Source organism: Pelodiscus sinensis, chromosome 26 (genome assembly GCF_049634645.1).
Source record: "Pelodiscus sinensis isolate JC-2024 chromosome 26, ASM4963464v1, whole genome shotgun sequence".
NCBI classification, from domain to species: Eukaryota; Metazoa; Chordata; order Testudines; family Trionychidae; genus Pelodiscus; species Pelodiscus sinensis.
Genome location: NC_134736.1, coordinates 17,371,745 through 17,393,980, shown reverse-complemented (window position 1 = coordinate 17,393,980; position 22,236 = coordinate 17,371,745). Strand labels below are relative to the sequence as shown.

The window sequence follows — 22,236 nt, the reverse complement described above, 5'->3', positions numbered from 1 at the left end:
GATCCTTCAGCACTTGTGCCAAGAAGTTATCCCCAACATTCTCCAAAAACTTCCTGGATTGTCTGTGTACTGCCGTATTAGTCTCCCAACAGATGTCAGAGTGAATAAAGTCCCCCGTCCCCCATGAGAACCAGAGCCTGCAATCTGGAAGCTTCTCTCAGTTGTCCGAAGAAAGCCTCTTCTACCTTATCCACCTGATTCGGTGGCCTGTAGCAGACACCAACCACAACATCACTGCTGTTGTTTGTGCCTTTAAACTTAACCCATAGACTCTCAACAGGTTTTTCTACCTCTTTATACTGGAGTTCAGAGCAATCATAGTGCTCTCTTACATATAGTGCAACTCCTCCTCCTTTTCTCCCCTGCCTGTTCTTCCTGAACAGTCTATACCCTTCCATGACAGTGCTCCAGTCATGCGAGTCATCCCACCAAGTCTCTGTTATCCCAATCAAATCATAGTTCTTGGACTGGGCCAGGGCCTCCAGTTCTTCCTGTTTGTTGCCCAGGCTTCTTGCACTGGTGTACAAACATCTCAGATAACCAGTTGATCGCCCTACCCTCTCCATTTGAATCAGGGGTCCTCCTTTGTTGTTTGTTCCTCTTTGCATTTTTCCCTGGTATCTGACTTCCCCGCTCTCCTCAGGATTTTGGTCACCGTCCCCCAACGAACCTAGTTTAGAGCCCTCCTCACTAGGTTGCAAGCCTGCCCGCGAAGATGCTCCTTCCTCTCTTTGTTAGGTGAATCCCATCTCTTCCTAACGATCCTTGTGCCCGGAATAGAGTCCCATGGTTGAAGAAACCAAAGCCCTCTCTCCGACACCACCTGCACAACCACGCATTTACGTCCTCAATTCGACGATCCCTGCCCAGTCCTTTCCCTTCAACAGGGAGGATGGATGAGAACACCACTTGAGCTCCGAATTGTTTGATCCTTCTTCCCAACTCTACGTAATCCACAGTAACCCGCTCAAGGTCATTCTTGGCTGTATTGTTAGTTCCCACATGGAGAAGCAGGAAGGGGTAGCGATCCGAAGGTTTGATCAGCTTGGTAAGCCTCTCAGTCACATCCTGATTTCGAGCTCCCGGTAAGCAGCACACCTCTCGAGATTCCAGATCCGGATGGCAGATACATTGCTCAGTCCCTCTTAGGAGGGAGTCCCTGATCACCACCACCCGCCTTCTTCTTTTGGGGGTGGTGGTCGTGGAACCCCCATCCCTAGGACTATGCATCCCATGCCTTCCAGTAGACGTGGTTCCCTTCCGATTTCTTCCTTGTGACGTCCCTTCCAAAGCATTCACCATTGCAGAGCCTGTGGAGAGAGCCTGAAAGCAATTACTTACCGCTGTAGGAATGGGGGATTCCTGTGCTGGCCGTTTTTTCCTTCTAGAAGTTACATGCTACCAGTTCTCTTCCTCGTCCTGTACTGCCCTCTCTGGCTCTTCCGCCTGCCTTGCTTGCAGGATTAAACGCTGCTTCTATCGAGGAAGTCATAATCCTCTCTGATCGAGCAGAGAGTCGACACTTGGGCCTCCAGTCCTCTAATTTTTTCCTCCAAAATGGCGACCAGCTTGCACTTAATGCAGATGAAATCCGTTCTTTCTTCCGGGAGGAAGACAAACATGGCACATGCTGTGCAGGTAACAACAGCAGACCTATCACTATCCTAAAAAAGGGACTGTAGTCATTTCTCCCTTACCTGGAGAACGCCCTCTCTAAACTCCTTGTTTGCAATCACCTGTTCTCAGTCCACCCTTGCTTACGCAATCAGCTCCAGGTGCCAGGTTCCCAGTAGAAAGCATCTGTCACCGCATGCAAATCCCATCACAAAGTGCCACAGTCTGTAGCCCAGGCAGCGTGCGATTCTTGCTGTAGTACAGGCTGTCTTCAGACTGTAACTCTAGATCCTCATGTGGGAGGCAGAGAGACCCCCTGACCCTATCCCTGGTGCTGAACAAAGGGGGGAAACTGGCTTCAGAATTCCTCAGGCATGTCTCATGCTAAAGCAATGTAACAAGGAGCCTCTTTCTGCACATTTTCCTGCCTCACAGGACTTGGGAAGTGTGGTTGGAAAGGTCAATACAAAACTCCATATTTTTCAAACAAATAGGTAACTGAAATGAATGTGAGCAGTGTCGGAGGGTGCAGGATTGACAGCCTTGGGGAACGATGCCCTGGTGAATTCATGGGACAGGCAGCCGCTTCCCCGGCCCCTCCACACCAATGCGCCTTGTCCCTGGAGAGACCATGGCTAGGGGAGGAAGAGGTCCTCAGTCTCCATGGCCCATCCTGCCCTCCCAGCCTCAGCCCTGCCAGTGAGGGGAGCAATTAGGGCCGATCCTGTTGGGTTTGGGGATGTGGACAGCTTCCCCCAGAGCTGTCGATTCAAGACCCTAACTTGGCGGCCTTTCCTGTCTCAGAAATTATCTTTCATCCATGGAAGAAGGAAGAAAACGGCAATCAGAGCAGAGTAATCCTGTACACTATCACCCTCACCAACCCTCTCGCCCCCAAAACTGCGACTGTCACCGAGACTCAGGTAGGTGGATGCAGAACAGGCTGGTACCAGGCTGTGACGTTTGAATGCTCTGGGAGGGGTGTGTGTGTGCCCTGTTCTCCTCCCCGCCTCTTCCCGCTGGCCACGGCTTCCTCTATTATTAATTTACCACTCATTATTGTTGCAAATTCTAATAGCTGATTTGTGCTGCAGGGAAGTGAGTGGGACTGTCCAAGTGAAAGGATTTCTGTTCCCAGAACAACCTAACTGCACAGCGAAGGCATTGTCTGCACTAGTGGTTCCCACAGTTCGGCCTATGGGGCACTTACTGGGGTCGGTAGGGAGCTGGTGGATCACAGGGTGGTAGCTCCTTTGTTCAGACTCTATTACATAGAGAGATCAAAGCCAGAGGCCTGCCAAAGCAGCTGGAAACACGCAAGAGGAGCCAGTCTGGCGGTCTTTCCGCTAGAGCTGCAGTTGTATAGGAGAAAGCAGTGGCCCTGTCTCGAGACCAGAGCCTGCAGTGGAACTGGAGTTGCCAGCTGCAGCCCAGGAGAGGAGAATCCAGGCAAGCAATGAGGAAAGTAATCCAGGCAAGCCAGGAGGAATGTCCTGGGAACAGGGGGTGAAGACAGTAGTGGGGCTGAACAACTTGTCTGGGGAAGCAGAAGAGATGGGAATCCAAGCACAAGAAAGCATTCATAAGGGGAGAAGAGGACCATGCAGAAGGGAAGGAGCCAGCCAGGTAGCAGGGGATCATGCATAGGAAGGCAATGTGCGGGGAGAGGAACAGACTAGAGTGGGGGAAGGGGAGAGCTGAAATGGAGCACAGAAGGAACCAGTGCAAATAACTTTATTTCCAAGTAGGGAATGTAACTGGCTAACCAATAACCATCGCACTTGCTGGGTCATGCTTCCCGGTTACCAGTTAACCGTCAGCCTGGCCTGGCTGGTCTGGAGCAGCACCCTGCCCAATGCAGACAGGGGCCACTGCAGCCCAGCCCGGACTCCTGTGCCATGCCCTGGTGGGGGGCTGCTGCAGCCCGGCTGGAATCCCAGTTAACTGTTTAAACAGGATTTTCCATCCCTGTTTCCAAGGGACAGACAGACCGCTTATCGTTCTGCAGAGAATCGGACACAGCTTGCTCCTGCATGTTGTTTTCTTCATAAGTAAATGCTGCAGCTCCTACAGAGGAGTTACCCCAGTGTGCAAGGACGTGGGCTGCGTTGTCGTGGGAGAGTGGGGCTATCGCACAGGACACTGGGGCTGTGTCTTCCCAGCAGTTAACTCTCCGGGATGAGTGAGAGTGGCCCCACTGCAAAACTCCTGAGTTACACAGAGTGGTTGCACTGGCAGCAAATGGGTTGTGTTCACTTCTCTGTAGCCAGTATCTCCTCACCTCCAAAGGGAAAATGTGACTTAAAAGCACCTACACACTGGAGTTCAGGGTTTCTGTTGTGTAGCTGGGATTCAAGTTAGGGGCAGCACTCCAATTACAGTATAACTTGAGTTACTTCTGCAGTAAGACCAGCCCGATGAAATCTCTGGAAAATCTTTTGTCTGTACTGTCTAAAAGTGAGGGAGTTACTGTGTAACGTAAATGGATTAGACTGTCCATTATCCTGCACCTTGTGTAGCTATATGCACCAGTGCAAAGCCCTTGTGAAAAGCTACCAAATCCAGAATGGTAATGATTTACGCTCATTTTGCACTGGTGTAAGTGATTTTGCCATATACAAAGCAATAGATAATTGAGTCTACTGACTGTAGTAAATTCCATCCAGTAAGGTAATGCTACTTAGTCTTCATGCCAAGAAACTAATACTGTTTGGGTTGTTTACAAATATTTGAAATATTTTTCCTAATATTTTTCCTCTGTACTATATAAAAAGCCAGAGATCAGTTTACTGGGGAATATTAGCATTGGTCAGTTATGTAAGTCAGTTGGGGTATTGCTTCTGATGGGATTAGGTATGTAACTAACCCAAACTAATTGGCTGTGTCTACATTGGCACCCCTTTCCGGAAAAGGGATGCTAATGTAGACTTCGGAATTGAAAATTCCGCGGGGGATTTAAATATCCCCCGCGGCATTTGCATTTACATGGCTGCCGCTTTTTTCCGGCTTGGGGATAAGCCGGAGAAAAGCGCCAGTCTAGACATGATTCTCCGGAAAATAAGCCCTTTCCGGAGGATTTCTTATTCCTACTTATCCCCAAGCTGGAAAAAAGCGGCAGCCATGTAAATGCAAATGCCGCGGGGGATTTAAATTTGCAATTCCGAAGTCTACATTAGCATCCCTTTTCCGGAAAGGGGTGCCAATGTAGACACAGCCATTGAGTTTGGAACATTATGCTCCAGTTTCCAATTTGCCCTAGGGAAATACCTGAGTTAAATTTTTTTTTAGTATTCACACCAGGAAAACTCAGCTGCTAATGGAAAACTTAACACAAAAGGGGTCACGTAAGTGGTGCTCGTGGCTGCATGAGATGTTTTGCATGACTGCAGTGGGGAGCCTTGCTCTGCCCTCGCCTTGCTCTGACCACACTAGTCACTCCCCTGTGCTCTCCTCTCTGCTTTGCGCAGACAATGTACAAAGCCAGCCAAGAAAGCGAGTGCTACGTGATAGACGCAGAGGTGCTAACTCACGACGTCCCCTACCATGATTATTTCTACACCATTAACCGCTACACGTTGACTCGTGTCGCCAGAAACAAAAGCCGACTCAGGTACAGTACTCAGAGGGGATGTGGATTTGTCGATGGTGAAAGGTCTCAGAGGGGTTGTTAGTCTTTATGGGTATGTCTACACTACCCCCCTAGTTCGAACTAGGGGGGGTAATGTAGTCATACGGAGTTGCAAATGAAGCCCGGGATTTGAATTTCCCGGGCTTCATTTGCATGAAGCCGGCCGGCGCCATTTTTAAATGCCGGCTAGTTCGGACTGCATGACGCGCGGCTACACGCGGCACGAACTAGCTAGTTTGGATTAGGCTTCCTAGGTGTACAGCTAATTCGGATTAGGAAGCCTAATCCGAACTAGCTAGTTCGTGGCGCGTGTAGCCGCGCGTCATGCAGTCTGAACTAGCCGGCATTTAAAAATGGCGCCGTCCGGCTTCATGCAAATGAAGCCGGGGAAATTCAAATCTCGGGCTTCATTTGCACCTCCGTATGACTACATTACCCCCCCTAGTTCGAACTAGGGGGGTAGTGTAGACATACCCTATCTGACAAAACAACGAGGAGCCTTGTGGCACCTTGGAGACTAACAGATTTATGAGGGCATAAGCTTTTGTGAATAAAACCCACTTCTTCAGATGAACTGGAGTGGAAGTTGGAGAAGCAGGAGAATTTATAAGGGAGAGAAGTTGCTTGTGTTAATGAAGCTAATCAAGCCAGAGTGAAGTGGGTCATTCACAGCATTTCATCTGGAGATGTGAATAACGAGAGAAGGGGAAATTGCCTTTGTATTGCGTTAACCAGTTGAGATCCTTATTCATTCCTAAGTTGATAGTGTGAATTTGCAAATGAACTCCCAGTCAGACGTCTCCCTTTTGTAACTGGTTTTTGAAATTCTTTTGCAGAAGGATGGCTGCTTTCAAATCCATCACTGTCTGTCTAGGGAGGTTAAAGTGTCCCCTACAGGTGTATGTGTGTTCCCATCGTTTGGCCAATATGCAAAGCAGAGGGGCATTGCTGGCACTTGATGACATATATACTTATTCCTGGCTCTTCTGAAATGCCTTTACAAATAATGAGGATTGATCTCCTGCCTTTTGCTTTACAAGGGAAGGGTGGAGAGACTGCAGGAACCCTGCCTTTGCCCCGATACCGTACCTCTTGCAAGCAGGACCTCTGCATAGCTCTTGAGAGTGGCCGGAGAGATGGCTGCCTAATGCCCTGGGCCTTGAGCACAGTAGAAGCAGCAAAGAAAGTGTGGAAAAAAGGTTGGGAGGTGGCCAGGAGCCAGAGAACCTCCTCTTTGAGTAAATGGTTGCTAGGGTCAGCTGCTGTGTTCTGCCAGTTGAATTTTGTGGGCAGCGGGAGGCACCTACAGACAGCACAAGACAGTGGGAGATTCAGAGGGCCAGTGGGGAAGGAGAGCTAGTACTAGGCAAAATTCTGCTACCGTGGAGGTTTGGAGCAGCGCCCTAGAGTTTGGCTGCATATCCAGCACACATCCAGCCTTGCTGGGAGGGGTTTTGAAACTGGGCTGAAAAGAACTGCCACAGATGGAGGTTTTCTATAGGAATGGGCCCCTGGCAGCACTGTGGGACTTCAGGTCTCAGCCGGAGCCGCCATCAAACCCCGAGAGGGAAATGCGTTCTCAGTTGCTTTAGCAGAGCGCTGTAGCTGCACCCATCCCCGCAGACCCCGGAAGCAAAGATTAGGTGACAGCTCGCGGGTAACCGGGTTTGTTCCTTTTCTTCCCTCAGGGTTTCTACAGAGCTACGTTATAGGAAACAGCCGTGGGGGCTTGTGAAATCCTTCATCGAGAAAAACTTCTGGAGCGGCTTAGAAGATTATTTCCGTCATTTAGGTGAGAGCTGCAGTAGCTCGCGCTGCCCTCGTTACCATTGTGTATCGATAGCGGGTGTGCACACATGCACCCCTCCCGGCAGGCAGTCTGGGGGGTAGGGGCCAACACTGCACTGGGACTGTGAAAGGGTTTCAAACAGAGCTGACGATGTTGTTCCTGCACCTGTAGTTCTGCCTGCTAAAAATGGGCAGGCCGTGAGGTCACATGGCATTAGCCCAAACACAAGGTGATCGTAACCAGGTGTTGGGCCAGGTGCATTATGGGTGTGCCTGCTTTCATCTCAAGCTGCCAGCACCGAGCCTTGTCTTGGGCCAGATGGTGCCCTGGGCGGAAACTCTTGTTAGGGTCCCCAGTGGCCTTGCACAGAGAGACACTGGTTATTTTCCCTTGCTGTAACACGGTGCCTGACTCCGCTGCAGAGAGTGAACTGACCAAAACTGAGAGCACGTACCTAGCCGAGATCCACAGACAATCCCCCAAAGAGAAGATGAGCAAGCAACCCACGTTGCGCCGGAGAAAGCGGCCCCATGCCCACCTGCGGGTGCCACACCTGGAGGAGGTGCTGAGTCCTGTCACCACCCCGACCGACGAGGAAGTCGTGCATCGAATCAAGCACGTGGCAGGTATGGAATTGCCTTCTAGGGCTGGGCTCTTGGAGGCTGGGGCCAGGGGCTGAGTGGGACCAAAGGCTAGACCCCTCTTGGGGGCAGCGGTGCAGTGGATCGTGGCTTGGGGCGATGGTTGGAGTGGGGTTTGAGAGTGTGGAGAAGGGAGCTGAGCTCTTCTTAGGCTATTACTGAAAGCGGTGACAAAACGCTTCCCTCAGGTTCCACGCAGACGCGGCATGTCTCCGAGGACAGTCCCGGTGGCTTCCATCTTCAGAGCGTCTCCAAGCTGCTCGTTGTTATCAGCTGTGTGTGAGTGACTCCTTATTCCCGCCAGGCTTGCTCAGTCTCTCTGCTTGGGCCCCCCACTCTCCATCTCTCTTTGCCTCCCCCCACCCTAGACTCACTTGAGAACTAGGAAGCACAGAAATTGACCCCCAAAGCAAAAATCAAATAAACTAACTTTAAAAATACCCCCCCCCCCCATCGAGGTCCATTCAGTTGCGTTCTAGTTCTGGCCGAGGTTTGGGTTGGCTCCTTCTGGAGATGATCCACATCTCAGCATTGTGACTCAGCCTCCTGTTTGGTTCCTTGTTTATCCGTCCCCGTCCCTCCATCTCTTCCAGGCCTGACCTTGCTCTCAGCCAGCCAGAGCTCTGCGTTCCTAGAAGTCCTTGGAGGTAGCTTAGCTAGGCCATGTCTACACTGGGAAGTGGTTTCGAAATAACTCCCCTTATTTTGAAATAAAAAGGCCGGCGTCCACACTACCAAGCCTGTTATTTCAGTATAATGGGCTTGTTGTCTTGGAATAACAACTCCTGCTTGTGACGAGGAATAAGCTTATTTCTAAATAGTTATTTCTGGAATTATTTCAAAATACTCTGGTAGTGTAGACATAGCCCTACAGAATACACTGGGGAAAGGCCTGACTGAATGGGGAGGGGAAATCTGTCACCAACAGAGAAGAAAGGAGACTAAGCGGATGAGAGGTCAGAGAAACTGATATGAACATGAGAACCTATAAATAATGACTGAAGAGAAGAGAGTGGAAAGAGTAGTAGCAGCATTTTTGCAAAACAAGGCATAAAGCAGGCTTTTATAGCATGCAGGATCTCGGTGTAGACATTTTGCCAATTACGAATTCTGCATAAGTGATGCAGAGGTTATAATCTGTTATTAACCTTCTTGGTACTACATCCAAACAACCCATCAGTTCCCAGGCAAGTGAAAATGAGGTGCATGTTTCATGCAATCCATTATATTATAGTGATAATGATAAAGATACTATACTACTACAGCAATGTGTTCAGTACATTGGTTTTTATTGTATGTGACATGTCAGTTTGCTGCCTGTTTTCCTCTTTATCACATCCCGCGTGAAACCTTTATGGCTGCCTGCAAATGTGTATGTTCCCAAGTTGTGGGCTTTGGAAAAATTCCACCCAGGAAGGAAACTGGCCCATTTAGAAGAGATTTCTAAGAAATCTGTTAACAGAAGTATTCAGAAGAAAAAAGGGAGAGGGAGATTGGTGAGAACCAGGTTTGCCTGTACAGTGGTTATAGCAGGCCATTAAAAATCAGCACTGCTGAATTATAGTCCTAGCTCAGCACTTACTTTGCAATGGCTACAGTAGGGGTGCGCTCATTGGAAATGCAGATGATCCAAACAAACTTGGTCCTGCTACAAGGTTCCTATCAGACTCCATTTACCTGTCTATAAAATGTGATCCTCATGCCTGCTTGCAACGCAGGCTGTTGGGAGGATACTGCACTCGTGAATTTTGGATGAAAGGCACGGTACAGGTGCCTGACAAAGGGTGTACCCTGATGCATGATCCTGATAACAGGATCCACTGCAAGAGTTGGAATAAAGCAAGAACCACTCCACACTCAGCCTTTTCAAAGGCCTGGAAAAGTTTTTAAACTTGAAATTTCAGTACTTCTCTTTCTGCACTTCCTGGTCCTAGCTGGGCTAAGGCTGAATGTGCTTTCTGACAGGGCTGGTACATCTAGCAGCAAGTCCGACATTTCCTACTGGGTGAGCTCAGTATCTCTGGCACAGCAATAGGCATCTTCCGCTAGAGCAGGGATGGCTAATAATTTTTTAAAGTGGCCCTGGGTCGCACCGGAAGGGGCAGGGCCTCAAAAGGAAGGGGCGGCTGGGGCCAGGATGTTTCAGACTTTCTCACCCACAGATCATGACTGGTCTGGTGGGTGGGGTAGCCCTCCCCCCCCCTCGTTCCCATGAAGCACCATGCTCCTGGTGGTGGGAAGAGATTTCCCACGCTCCCCCATCCCCAGGCCAGTCATGGCCTGGAGACAGGGGAGCACGCAAAGCCTCCTTCCGCCCTGCCAGGAGCAGGCAGCACTTCTAAATGCCACGTGCTCCTCACAGGGCAGGGTAGGACGGAGGAAACTTCGCACACTCCTCTCGCCCTCAGGCCAATCAGGACTTGGGGACGGGGCAGCATGAGAAGTCTCCTCCCGCCCTTTTGCCCACCCCTGTGCTACAGGCACATTTGGCAGAGCTGCAGATATTTGCTGTGAGACTGACCCGGTACCTGAGGCAGCAGGGCAGATGTTTGCTGCTGGACATATCCGTACCTTCTCCACCAAGGTGCTTTCTGCTGGGGGGTTGTAACACATCCAGCAGTTTAGGTAAGAAAGTAGAAAAGGTCAGTTTAGAATAATCTCTGTTAAGAGGCTACCAGACAGTTATCTGATTGGAAGGACGGAGGAGCACCAGAGAGCAAAGCGTTTGTACTAACGGCACTAGCCAGAAACCTGTGCCAGAGGAATGGGCTAGCCTTCTGGTTTTGAGGCTCTAGGCCCATCTAGGCCAATATCTTTTATCTGTGCTACTGATGCACTTGACAGAGCATTGCCCTGCATGCTGTGCTGTCAGACTCCTTTCATATAACATGGCACAAACCGAGGAACAGGTGCTTGCAACTTGAAATGTGAATTTATAATCCAAATGATACCATAAGCAGGTACCCATGTGTGCTGGTCTGCAGGCACTACCCAATCTCTGCTCTGCTGCCAAGGAAAGAACATTGTCCTACGAGAAACACCCATGTCACTACAGCTTTCTTCCTTTCTCTCTCCTCCCCTTCCTCCAGCCTTTCTTTCCCCCCCCTTCTGTGTATTAGATGTATCCGCCAGACGTTCCTTCTCAGTTTCTCCTGTCCCTGTGCTGGTCTGTTTCTAACCTCTAGCTCCTCAATCTTTTCTCTTCCCTGCTCCCATTAGGATTTGTTTCAGGTACTGTCTCTTTTTTACCTCTTTACTCTTGTGTTTTTCTTCTGCTTTTCCCAGTATCCGATATAACTTGCCACCCACTGAGCCAGAATCCTAACCTACCAACCTTGAACTGTAGGTTTTCTGGTCCAATGGGTTTCCTCATTGCTCTGCCCTCAGTTGTGTTTGTTTCACGACGTTCTGTCTGTCTCTCTCTCTATCTTTCTCAGACTAAAACTTCAGGCCCTGATCACCCAGTTCTTATTCAGGCAAAACTCCCACTGCCAACAGTTGACAAAGGCATACAGGCCTCTGAGACCTTTGGGGCATTGTCCAGGGTGGGACTGGAATGATGCTTGTAATCAGGGATGTTTCCACCAGTGTCTTTCTCCTTTCTAGTCTGGTGCTGTTGGTCATTCTCAATATGATGCTCTTCTACAAACTTTGGATGTTGGAATACACCACCCAGACCCTCACCGCATGGCAGGGCCTGCGGCTACCAGAACGGTAACTGCCTTTCTTTCTCTCTGCCCCCCACCAATGATTGCTGCGTATAGGCAGGCATGGCTTTTCCAAAACTCCACAGCCCAGAGCTGCCTGCTGGCCTTTCCCAGCCATATGCACTAAGGTGAAGATACATTATTTGGCTTGAAATGAGCAAATAGATGCTTAACACTGGACCAGCAGGGTGAGACTCAGGCCTTTCCTACCCTAGACTGTGCTAGACAAACAGCACTCTCCAGTGGTTACTACATGGGGCAGAGAACCAAGGATCACCTGTTGCTTGGTTTTGGCTCTGAAAGGGAGCGCAGTGTATTGTGTAGAGTCAGGACTCTTGTGTTCCATTCCTGGCTGTGCCACTAAGAAGGCTGTGTCTCCGCAGCAGCGTTATTCCAAAATAACAGAGCATGTCCATCCAGCAAGCCGCTACATGGAAATAATGTCTAGCTGGAGGACTTCTTACTCCGACTCCTGTGACCCTCATTTTACGACCAGTAAGGGAAGTCGGAGGAAGAGTGTTCTTCCTTCCACTTCCTGCTGTGTAGACGGCGCCAAAAGCCAAGTGAAGCTATTTCGACTTAAGTTACGCAGTCGATGTAGCTCAAGTTGTGTAGCTTAATTTGACTTTAGCCCTGCTGTCTAGATGTGCTGTTGTGTGACCTCCAGCAATTACTGTCACTGTACCCCTGTGTGGCTCAGTTTTCCGGTCCATAAAATGCAGTTAACAGTGTCTACCTTTCCTGGATGTGGGTTGGGCGTTGCAATTTGTACTTAATTGAATGCAAAACATTTTGAGGTGTCATGTGTTTGGTTATATCATTAGCGAATAGTTTGGGGAGGAGAAAAGAAGAGGGGGATATGAAGAATTATTCACTGGTCATACTGTGTTCCCCAGAAGGGCCAAAAATTAACCAATTTAAACAATTATGGATACAATTTTCAAGAGACGTAGGAGAATGAATTTCATTGATTTTGAATGAAACTTCATCTCCCAACTGCCTTGGACACTTTTGAAAATGGGACTTAATGTGCTGAGACAAGTGGGTGTTTCTAAAATGTTATCCCTTACACTGCGGTGGGGGTGCCGAATACTTTTAGTGGATCAACTTCTGTTGGTGAGAGACACAAGCTTCCAAGCTACACAGGGCTTTTCCTCGGGTCTGGGGAAAGCACTCAGACTGTCACAGCTAAATACAAGATTGAATAAATAGTTTGTCATAAGTAGTTAGCACATATTCTAAGGGTTCATTCAAGGTGAAGTGACCTGCTAACACCCTGTAGTCAGTACAAAAAGGGGTAAGTTTGTTGTAATAAGCCACAAATTCAGGGTCTTTATTAAGACCATGAGTTTTAGTGTCTAGCACAGTAGTGAATTTAAACTCCCAGCGTCATCTTTTGAAAGTGTTGTGCTTGTTCTTTGAGGGATGAAGACTGATAGATCAGATACCTGATCACTTGAGCAGAGTTTTATCGGAAAACCGCAATTTGCATATCTTTTTCCGCCTTTTTTTTTTTTTTTGGAAGAGGCTTTTCTGAAATTTGCCCTGTCTACATGGGGCCAAATTTTGGAAAAACCTCCTCTTTCGGAACATTCCTTATTCCTCTCACCAAGAGGAATACAGGGATGCCGAAAGAACGCACCCGCTTTTTTGGAAACTGTTCCAAAAAAGCAGACGTGTTTCCTGGACACAGCAGAGCTTTTCAGCGGTATCCTGGAAAATCTCTGCAGTCTAGACATAGCCTTGGAAAAAAAATATTCGCCCACCAGTGATGTGGTGTTTTTCTCTTCTTTTTTTTCCTGATGAGTTCATTTGAAAGTGCAGTGATTGTGTGGATTCATACATGTAGTTGTTGGGTGTTTTAATATAGCTTGTCTCTCTCACCAACGGTACGTCGACACTGCAGTGCAATTTTGGGATAGTTCCGGTATCCCGAAACACCTATTCCGCGTCTTTGAAACAAGCCTGTTATTTTGAAATAAAACAGGCTTGCTATTTCGACGTTCCACAAGGATTAAGGGACATTTTGGAATAGCAGTTTATTTCAAAATTTGGCACTGTGTAGACAGCACCATATTTCAAAATAAGCTATTGTGAAATTAACTCAGAATAAGCTACGCAATCTGCATAGCTTATTTTGAGCTAAGGGTGCAGTGTAGATGCCCCCTGAGAAGTTGGGCCAGTAAAAGAAGTACTTCACCCACCTTGTCTCTCTGGTACCCTGACATCATTACATGCATCTGGAAATGTTAATTTCAAAGCATTTCCAGCCAAGCTGAGGTTGGGCAGAGGTCTCCAGAGGTGACAGGGAGTGGAAGTGTATGAATGAAAGAGTGCTGGGGGAGAAGCGGAGCTCTGCCTTTGAGGTGAATCGTCACCTTTCACTCAGCAGCCAGGAACTCCCCTGCATCCCTCCCAGCCCCAGGCTCGGGGTAAGTGCTTCTCCCCAGCCAAACAGTTTGTGTTTTTTGTGCACCTGGCAGGTTACCCCAGTCTCAATCGGAATGGGCCCAGTTACTGGAGTCCCAGCAGAAGTATCATGACACGGAGCTGCAGAAGTGGCGTGAGATCATCAGATCCTCAGTGATGCTTCTAGACCAGGTAAGAACAGCATCTCCCAGCCATGGACCCCAGGAATTCCTAGTGCATGAGACTGAATTGAACATTTCTGCCACCGCGCTGCTGCCTAGCTAGATCCTTCCCTAACCAGGGATGTCTAGCTGTCCCAACAGACCCATCTTCAAACAGGGCTTCTGCAAGCAGGTAAGCTTTGCCAGCTTCAGAGCCATCCTGAATTCCAGAGCTGCTCCTTGACACGTAGCCTCGGCCAGAAGGTGGATGTAGCAACAGGTCTGGGATGTTTGTGTTCACATCTTAATTTGATCCTCTCAGTCCCAGGGAAGAACAGACAAATTGACTCCTATGCAGCTTACTGTGTGGGGGTCTGCTCCATGTGGGCCACAGAGATCCTTTAGGTCACTTTCGGTCGGGGGTGATGTTCTTGGACACTTCCTCCCTGCCCCTCTACCTGTTTGCTGGTAGGAGTCCACCGTCCTCCACGGAGAGGGGGCTGTCTGTACACAGGCCGCTGACTGCGGGGCAAAGGCGGCAGCTGCCATGAGGTCCAGCAATTCCAAAGGGCCTGAGGTTCCTGGCTGCCACTGCGCCGTCTGGGAGGGCAGAGCCACCCACCCGCCACTTGGCTCAGGTGCCTGCCAATTCTGTCGGCCACCCTGTCAGTACAGACTTTGCATTTTCTTCCACTGTCCCTTTAACAACATGCGTCTGTCAGAACCCTAGGCCCTAGGTGTCACTGTGCTCCATCTGCCTGTCTGGGCGTGCAGCTCGCTCCCTGCCACTTCCAGCCCAGGGACTCTTGCCCAAGTCCAGGGATGCAACTGATCACTTTGCACAGGCCTGTGTGTGCTGTGGCGGGGGACATTGGGGGGGGGGGCGATGTTTGAAGCCCCAGCACCTCCCAGGCTTTATATCAGTGAGACACTTAGGGTGGCTTTTGTCTTGCAGATGAAGGATTCCCTAGTAAACCTTCAGAACGGCATCGGGTCACGCGACTATGGGTCGGAACCAGAGGAGAAACGGAAGCATTTCCACTAATAGGGGCGAACAGAGGAGGCCAGAGGATTGTGTGCAATACGTGTATATAGACCATATAAATATATATATACAGAATATAAATATATATATATTATATACAGATTTTAAAAGAGGAAAAAAAGCCTATGTACTAAGGAGGAGAGTGGGTGCTGACCTCCAACACTGGCTGAACTGGAGTGTCGCTGGGGTAGGACGGTGTGCGCAGGGCGGGCTGTGCTTTCCTAGCACTGAGGCACTGTCCGGGAGAGTGCAGCTCGCGTTTACCTGTCCCCACCCGCCTCTCTTCTGTGCATTCCTGGCTGTCTGTCTGTCTGTCTGTTTTAAAGGGAAGAACCCACCCACCTGCGGCTCCCTGCATGTCGAACAGGTATTTAAAGGGGATACTGTTGACTTTACCCTGCTCCATTGAGGACAAAGGGGATTTTGCTAGGAGACATCGGTCCCTACTGAACTGAGCAGGCTTTGAGCCAGGAGAATTCTCTAGGACGCTACTCTGGTTAAGTAGCGAATGGGCTTTGTCCCGCGCCATCTGCTAGAACGCCGTGGCGGGGCGCAGTGTGCCGGGAAGCTGCCCAGCCTAACTGTGCTGAGTCGAGCCCAGAAACTGAACCACATTTTCTCAATGAAACATTTCACTGTCTGTTACGAGAAGCTCAACGGCAGAGTCGAAGGGCCACTGACGTCTAATCCCGGACCCTGGCGTGTCCCATTGAAGTCAGTGAATGTAACCCGTTGGGTAGTTTTCACTCGACAGCGTCCCCTTTACATGCTCTGTGTTCCTCAGCGCATCTTGAGTGTGTGTCCCTGTCAATAAGCCCGCCTCTGTGCTCAGGACCTGCAGCTGTGCTGAAAGGGCTTTCTGTCTTCCCTTCTCGCCTGGCGGGGGGGTGAAGTCCAATGGCTCTGACTGGATATAATCCCTATTTTTTGTCTTATTCACTATTTTTAAAACCTCCTCTTGTCAACAACAGCAAACAAGTAGTGGGCTAGGAGAGGGCATTTGGCATGTGCCAGGATCTTCTCCCTCCATCTCGCCTCTGGTGGAACGCCACTCGAAGAGGAAGCAGCTTCCTTTCACAAAAAACCACAGTCGCAGTTAAGCAGGTGGCTTATCGGGAAGCCACCCCCTCCCCTTCATTGCGTGGCTGGTCCTGGGAGGGTCTGGAAGGGGGATGGAAGAAAAGACCAGCCGCACAGGTAACTGCCATTCCTAGAGGCCTGTAAGCAGGGGACGTTTTAGTGAGTTTCCTGCTGCTTTGTGGAGAAGGAAACAGGGGCTCAGAGTAGTGTCAACCGCAGGGCTCTGGCTGCAGAGGTGGGGTGACGTGTAAATGTCGCAGGTCTATTTATTTTGTTAAGTTAATACAAAATGATGAATGTGTAACGATTGGGCATTTTAACCTAGCAGAGGCCAGGCGAGGACGCCCCAGGGCTGTGGTGTGCAATGTACTAGGCTCAGCATGTTAGCTGGGTAGCTGGTGAGATGTCTGTCTAGGGTTGGACTCCCACACTAGACAGGCATGTTTTACCTTGGAGCAGAGAGGGATGAGGTGCAGTCTTCAAAAATTCCATTTTTGGGTCTTCAAAAATTCCATTCTTGAGCCAGTGGCCTGGGAGCGAGCTCCAGTGATGGGAGATGAGACGCGGGGGGTGATGGCGTAAGAGTTATTATTGGACACACCACACAAATGGGAACCCAGCATGGTGAAAGCCTGATCCTGAGGTCCCACAAGTCCCACTGACATCACAATGATACTCTGCCTTTATGGTGTGCTATGTCCTTAGTTACAGAGGAGGAAACCGAGTCACAGAGGGGCTCAGCAGCTCTCAGGAAGAAGCTCTGACAACGGCACATCCCTTTGTGCAGTGAAAGGATAAAGGGGGATTGTGGTGGTGACTAACATGCCTTAGCAGGTGGATTAGTTGGTCTGTGAACCCTCTATCTCCACTGCCCCTGTCTCTGGAAGGATTTTTGAAGCAGGTGAGATCGCCTGGCACGGGGCAGTATTGAGTACTGGACGATCTGCCAGGTGGGTTTCATCTCTAGCTTTTGCATGTACTGAAAGAGCAAGGTGAGCGACAGGCCAGTCTTGTGCCATATGGCCTACACAGCTGGGGGAAAACATCTAGAAGGAGTTTAAGCACTAAGCCATTTATCAATACACTTCTTGCAACAATGCACTAGCTGGCTAGTTTGGCTGGGGAGCTACTGCAAATTCAAAGTGTTAGCAGACTACCGCTCCAAGAGGAGGGGAAGGGGGAGCAAGAAAAGTCAAAGGACTGTGGCCAAAACATGCCCAGGAACCTAGCGAATGTTCTACTTTATTTAATTTATTGTATTTATGCGTATTTATTTAACTTAACACTGCTTAGTACTGCACATCTCCCTGGCATTTCTGCCAGAGCCAGGCGCTGCTGCTGAAATTAGCGATGTAGAGCAACCTAAGCCCCTAGCACTGAGGAAAAAAGGGACCAACCCTGGAAATTGGGTGGGATTGTCTGCTGTGATGAGAATGGGCTTGTGTTCCACTGCTGTTCTAAGTACGGACGAGCCCAGACTCATTGGTGGGTTCCAGGAATCTGGCGAAGGTTGTTACGGGTCTAGCTTAACTGCCCCCCTTTTCCAAGGTTTCACTCCAAAGAAGAGTGGAGAATCTGGGGGCTTCTGTCTTAAATATGCCCTTGGGACACTCCTAATGCAAGTTCATTCAGATCCAGGAGGTGAAGCTGCAGTAGCTGTACTCTAGCACACTGGCTGCATGCAGAGATAGATTTATCCTGCTTGGAAGGACAGGAACCTGCCCCAGCTGTGAAGGCCAGAGATAAATGGTAGCATTCCAGGTTTGTTTCTCATAGTCACAGGTCTGTCAGTGTCTCCTACAGCCACTTAGAGATCTGCCCATCTAATCTACCCCATGCCCCAGCAGTACACGTACTAGTGTTTTGTGCAAGTGCCCTTGAAGAGTTAATTCTGTCCAGCAGATCATAGGCCTACACAAACTTGTGCTGCTTCATTTAAACAGCTGCAAACGACTGTGCCCATTCATAACCCATTATGAACTCATACTGACAGGTGTACCTTAAGCCTGTAAATGTACGAGCTAAGCCCTTAGGAGTGTCCACACATGCAGTGTCACTGGTTTAACAAAATCAGTGCAGCTATACATGGAGAAAAAGCCTTTAGTATCAGGAAGCTTTTCCTGGCCACTGGCAATAATTCCTCTCTGGCTTTCAGCTGCTTGTACCTGTGCCCTCTCTTAGCTCCGCTTATCTAGGCTTTTTAACTCAGAGCCTCACCCCTTGCTTCTCTGCCCCACATGCTGTGAAGAAACACCCCCATTTCTTTGCCTCCTGCACAGGGGGTTGAAAGAGATTATTTGATGTGTATAAGGACCCAGAATTCAGACTGTCTGGGATAAAAAGAGCCTGAGAGAGTTAGGTACCTAAACCCTATTGCAGTGTAATGTATATAATCGAGCAGAGGTTCCTAGTGGTAAAACAGAGATAAACGGAAGGGAAGATACTGCAAGTCCAGCTGAGGTGACGGTTAGTTTTCACTCTGGCTCTTATCTCTGAGGCTTGCCCTTTTTGACCAAGCCTGAAAACATGAGCAGACACATTTATTGTCCTGCTGACCTGTGGGGGAGAAATCGTAGTCTTTATTGGTACTCTGCTTGTGCCAGGCCCTCATCCTTCCATTGTGAGTCGCCAGTCAAGGAGAACGGTTTGGCTTGATTTCTGGTGTCTGAGCAGTTGTGAAATAGATGTGTAAAGGGTCTCTCTCTCCACATCACTCCCCTTTGTGCTGCAGCTAAAGCACCAGCACAATATAATCTACTCAAACAAATGGAAACAGCCAATGGCCTAAATAGTGCTGAGATTCTGCAGTACTGGGGGGAGGGATAGAAGGGTAGATCATCTGGGACACCGATTCTCGGTTCTAATCTTTCCATATGTGGAGAAAAAAGAAGTTTCCTTGCTAAGCCTGGTTTTCAAATTTGGCTGCCTCAGTTAGGTACCTACATTCTGCCCATTGGTGCTTTACTGAAAATGGGTATTTGGGGCTGTAGTGTCCATACAGTGCCTGTGTTTGAAAACTGGCTCCCAGTTACATAAACTCAAGACTTGTTCATTTGTCAAACAGACATTATCTGGGGGTAAATGTGCAATTCAGGTCTGGGAGAACTGGGGGTGATGAGCTAGGAATGAAAGAGGGGCAGGCGAATACTCAGACTCATTTTAAAACTTTGGCATTAGTGGGAACACTGTAAGCCAAATTCTTCTCTCATTTAGAGTCAGGCTAGTCCATGGATTCAGAGATTTATTTGGTGTAAAAGGGGACAGTTTGGCCCAATATCTCCTCTTCACGTGCACATTTAGCTGTCAAATCACTAATTTTCATAACCTACTATTTTATAGAGGAGCGCGTGGAGTTGTCTCTTCCAAATGGATAACTGGTTCAAACCATTACCTCAATTGGCTGCTGAGCACTGCAAGACATTTTGTGACGTGTCTGCAGTGTTTTCCATTGGGGTAAAGAGGAAGGTCCAGCCACCCATTGGAATGAAAGTAGTGACTGAGCCAGGTATGGGTCAAGTAACCATCTACGAGACTGACTGCCTACCTTAGCATCCCTCAACTGCTGGAGTGTGTTGAGTTGGGCATGAACTCTCCGAAGAACAGCTTCTCTCAGGCTTCCAGCAGAGGTTAGAAACATGCTGCACAGTAGCATGTCCGCGCCTGTAACAAACGGTTACCGCATTGCTTTCCACTCCCTCCCGTGCGTGCTCCTCAGAACAGACGTGTGCTGTGATGCCAAGGCACAGAGAGGGTGATCATCGGATACAGTGGCCCCCTCAGGCTACGTTTCTGGGCATTAGAATGGAGAGGATTCCTTTCCTACAGGTACCTGGGAACAGGGCACTCGGAGTCCTTTCCTCTTCACGGTAGCTTTACATTCCAGAGTCTGGACTCCCATCACCTGTCATGCAGCTAGCAGTTCCAGAGTGGAGCAGGACAGACTGTGGCCTTTTCATCATTTGCCACTGGCACATGGAATTGGAGGAAATCGCTTTTCCCCAAATCCATCTCAAAGCTCAAACGGCCAATGCTTGTCTCACCAACCACCTGTTAAATAGAGGTTAGTGTTGAGCACTTCAGCTGGTGTCTTTTACCTTCCCCCCAATGCCCTTGCTGGATAAGCTGAGTGAGAGTAGAGCCACCTCAGGGGAAATCAGCTCTGCCCTCTGCCTTTTTGAGGATCATCCAAAACAGATTCTCCCTGTCTACACAGCCTGAGAGTGAGTAGTCCACCTAGGAGGTACAGATTCAAGATGACTGGAGTCTTCTCGGTTGAGTTCTAGGCAGATGATATATTTATACCATGTCTGAGCACCAGAGCTTTTGGTTAAATACTGCAGTTTGACAGGAGATGATGGCTCTGTAGCTCACACGCCTGCCACGAGAACCAACCTTCTCCAAAGAATACTTCAGTACCCTAGAGGGAGGGCCTTGCTCCTGGCAGCCGCTGTGCTACATGCACTGTTCTGGCCTTGTTCCTGTAGAATTTTGCTGTATATTTTTGTCAGCAAAGCTGCTCTTCCTCCCCCTCCGACTTCCATGCATCCTCTGGGGGCTTCACTTATTTCAGCACAGCTGCACCTTGCAGTTTGCAAGTCGTTAGACTGTTCTCCTGCCACTGAGGGTCTTTTGGTTGGTAGAACAGAACCTGGCTTGAGGTCTTGAGACGCATGAGGGCATTGTTGTGAAATTACCTCTGTGTTCCTGTTTAAAGATGCTCTGGGTGGAAAGGGCTAGACCCAAGGGTCTGGAATAACCAGTCTGAGAAATGGCCACCGTGATGTGCTGTTTGCAGGAGAGAACAACACTGAACATTCACTCCCTGTCTGCTCAGTCGCTGCTCTCTCTGCTTGCAGTTTCTAAAGCACAGGTGAATGAATCTCTTTTGTGCCATAACATGCTTGTTTCTAGATGTGCAAACCAGCCAAAATCGTGTGTTACTTTCCTCCTCCACTTGCTCGGCATAGCTGAGCATTCCCGTAGCTATACGAGGAGAACTGGCCCCCAAAACGCATTCTGCAGCTCCTGTGTTTGCATGGCTCCGTTTTCTCCCTTCCCACACCTCTCTGCTGCAGGACAATCACCTCTTTGGTATCCCGGTCTCCCTCTGTCTAAGCTGGACCGACCTGACACTGTCTCTGCTTGTCCTTCTTTGCAGCAGTTTGTGTTATGCTAGGAAATGAATGTGATTTATTTTGGTGGGGAAAGGACTTTCCTTCTGGCGAAGGGATTATATTTGCACATGGCTCAGGGGGGCTCCTCCACCTCTGACAATTTTTGTTACCTCACTCATTTTGGTCAGTTTCATTGCTAACATTAAAGGGCCGGCAGCCTGTGAGTTAGAAAAACGCAGCGTCCAGAGCTGCTCGGGCAGGTTTTGTTTCCAAGCTCAGTCTAAACTGCCCCCGCGGCACTAGAAGGTGGGAGACTGGTGGCGGCTGCCAAGAACCGGCAGCTGTAGCCAACAAAAGGACGGAGCTTGTGCCACATCAGCATCGTTCCTCTCCAAGATGGCTTGGGAGCCCACGTCTCCTTCCCCCTCTAACAGAACAAACACGGAAGCACCAACCTGCGCTCTTGGGACTGGACATTAACGACACTTTTGCAGTGTTCCCAGCAGGTTGCAATGCATTGTTTTCCCCACAGCTCCGACCCTCAAATACTCCATGGCTGAGTAGTGCTGCTACATCCCTGGACTGTCCTTCCACCTCATACAGGCCTGTGTCCTGCAACCCTGATTCAGGTGAGTAATCCTTACTCTTGCAAATAATCCCATTGAGTAAGGATTTACTCACATCAATAGGAGTGGGTTGCAAGATCATCCCCCCCAAGGTGGGCAGATCCCCACTGAGTAGTGACACTAAACTGGGAGGGAGCGATACACGCTAGGGCTCACCTGCCTTTTTGAATGGTCTGTGGTGGAAACACAAACTCTGGGGCTGGACCAAAGGCAGAGGGAACAGCAGTTGTGTTTTGAGGCGTTGTTTGGCTCTGTAACTGTCATAAACTTTGCGCTGTGCGCAAGGTGTGATTTAAAAAAAGACACTTACCTGCTAGGAAACTAGGAATTATAAAGGCTACACAGCCAAATCTCAATGTAAAGTAGCTAGAACAATGGAAAATACATTATGAATAAAAAAAGTATTGAACAAATGACAGTGA

The 22,236-nt window shown here is 49.1% G+C and overlaps 1 protein-coding gene across 7 annotated transcripts in view; it reads left to right on the top strand.

Moving 5' to 3' along the window:
* Window positions 1-22,230, top strand: part of LOC102453385 (protein Aster-B) — a 337,552-nt gene extending 315,322 nt beyond the window's left edge. For all 7 annotated transcript variants that reach the window (XM_075909418.1, XM_075909420.1, XM_075909421.1 and 4 more), the window contains 8 exons: window positions 2,419-2,537; window positions 5,082-5,224; window positions 6,931-7,034; window positions 7,454-7,657; window positions 7,861-7,951; window positions 11,279-11,386; window positions 13,863-13,980; window positions 14,905-22,230. In XM_075909418.1, the coding sequence (XP_075765533.1) occupies window positions 2,419-2,537; window positions 5,082-5,224; window positions 6,931-7,034; window positions 7,454-7,657; window positions 7,861-7,951; window positions 11,279-11,386; window positions 13,863-13,980; window positions 14,905-14,994 (977 nt within the window). In that variant the 3' untranslated portion in view covers window positions 14,995-22,230. The remainder of the gene's footprint in view (window positions 1-2,418; window positions 2,538-5,081; window positions 5,225-6,930; window positions 7,035-7,453; window positions 7,658-7,860; window positions 7,952-11,278; window positions 11,387-13,862; window positions 13,981-14,904) is intronic.
* Window positions 22,231-22,236: the final 6 nt, after the last annotated feature.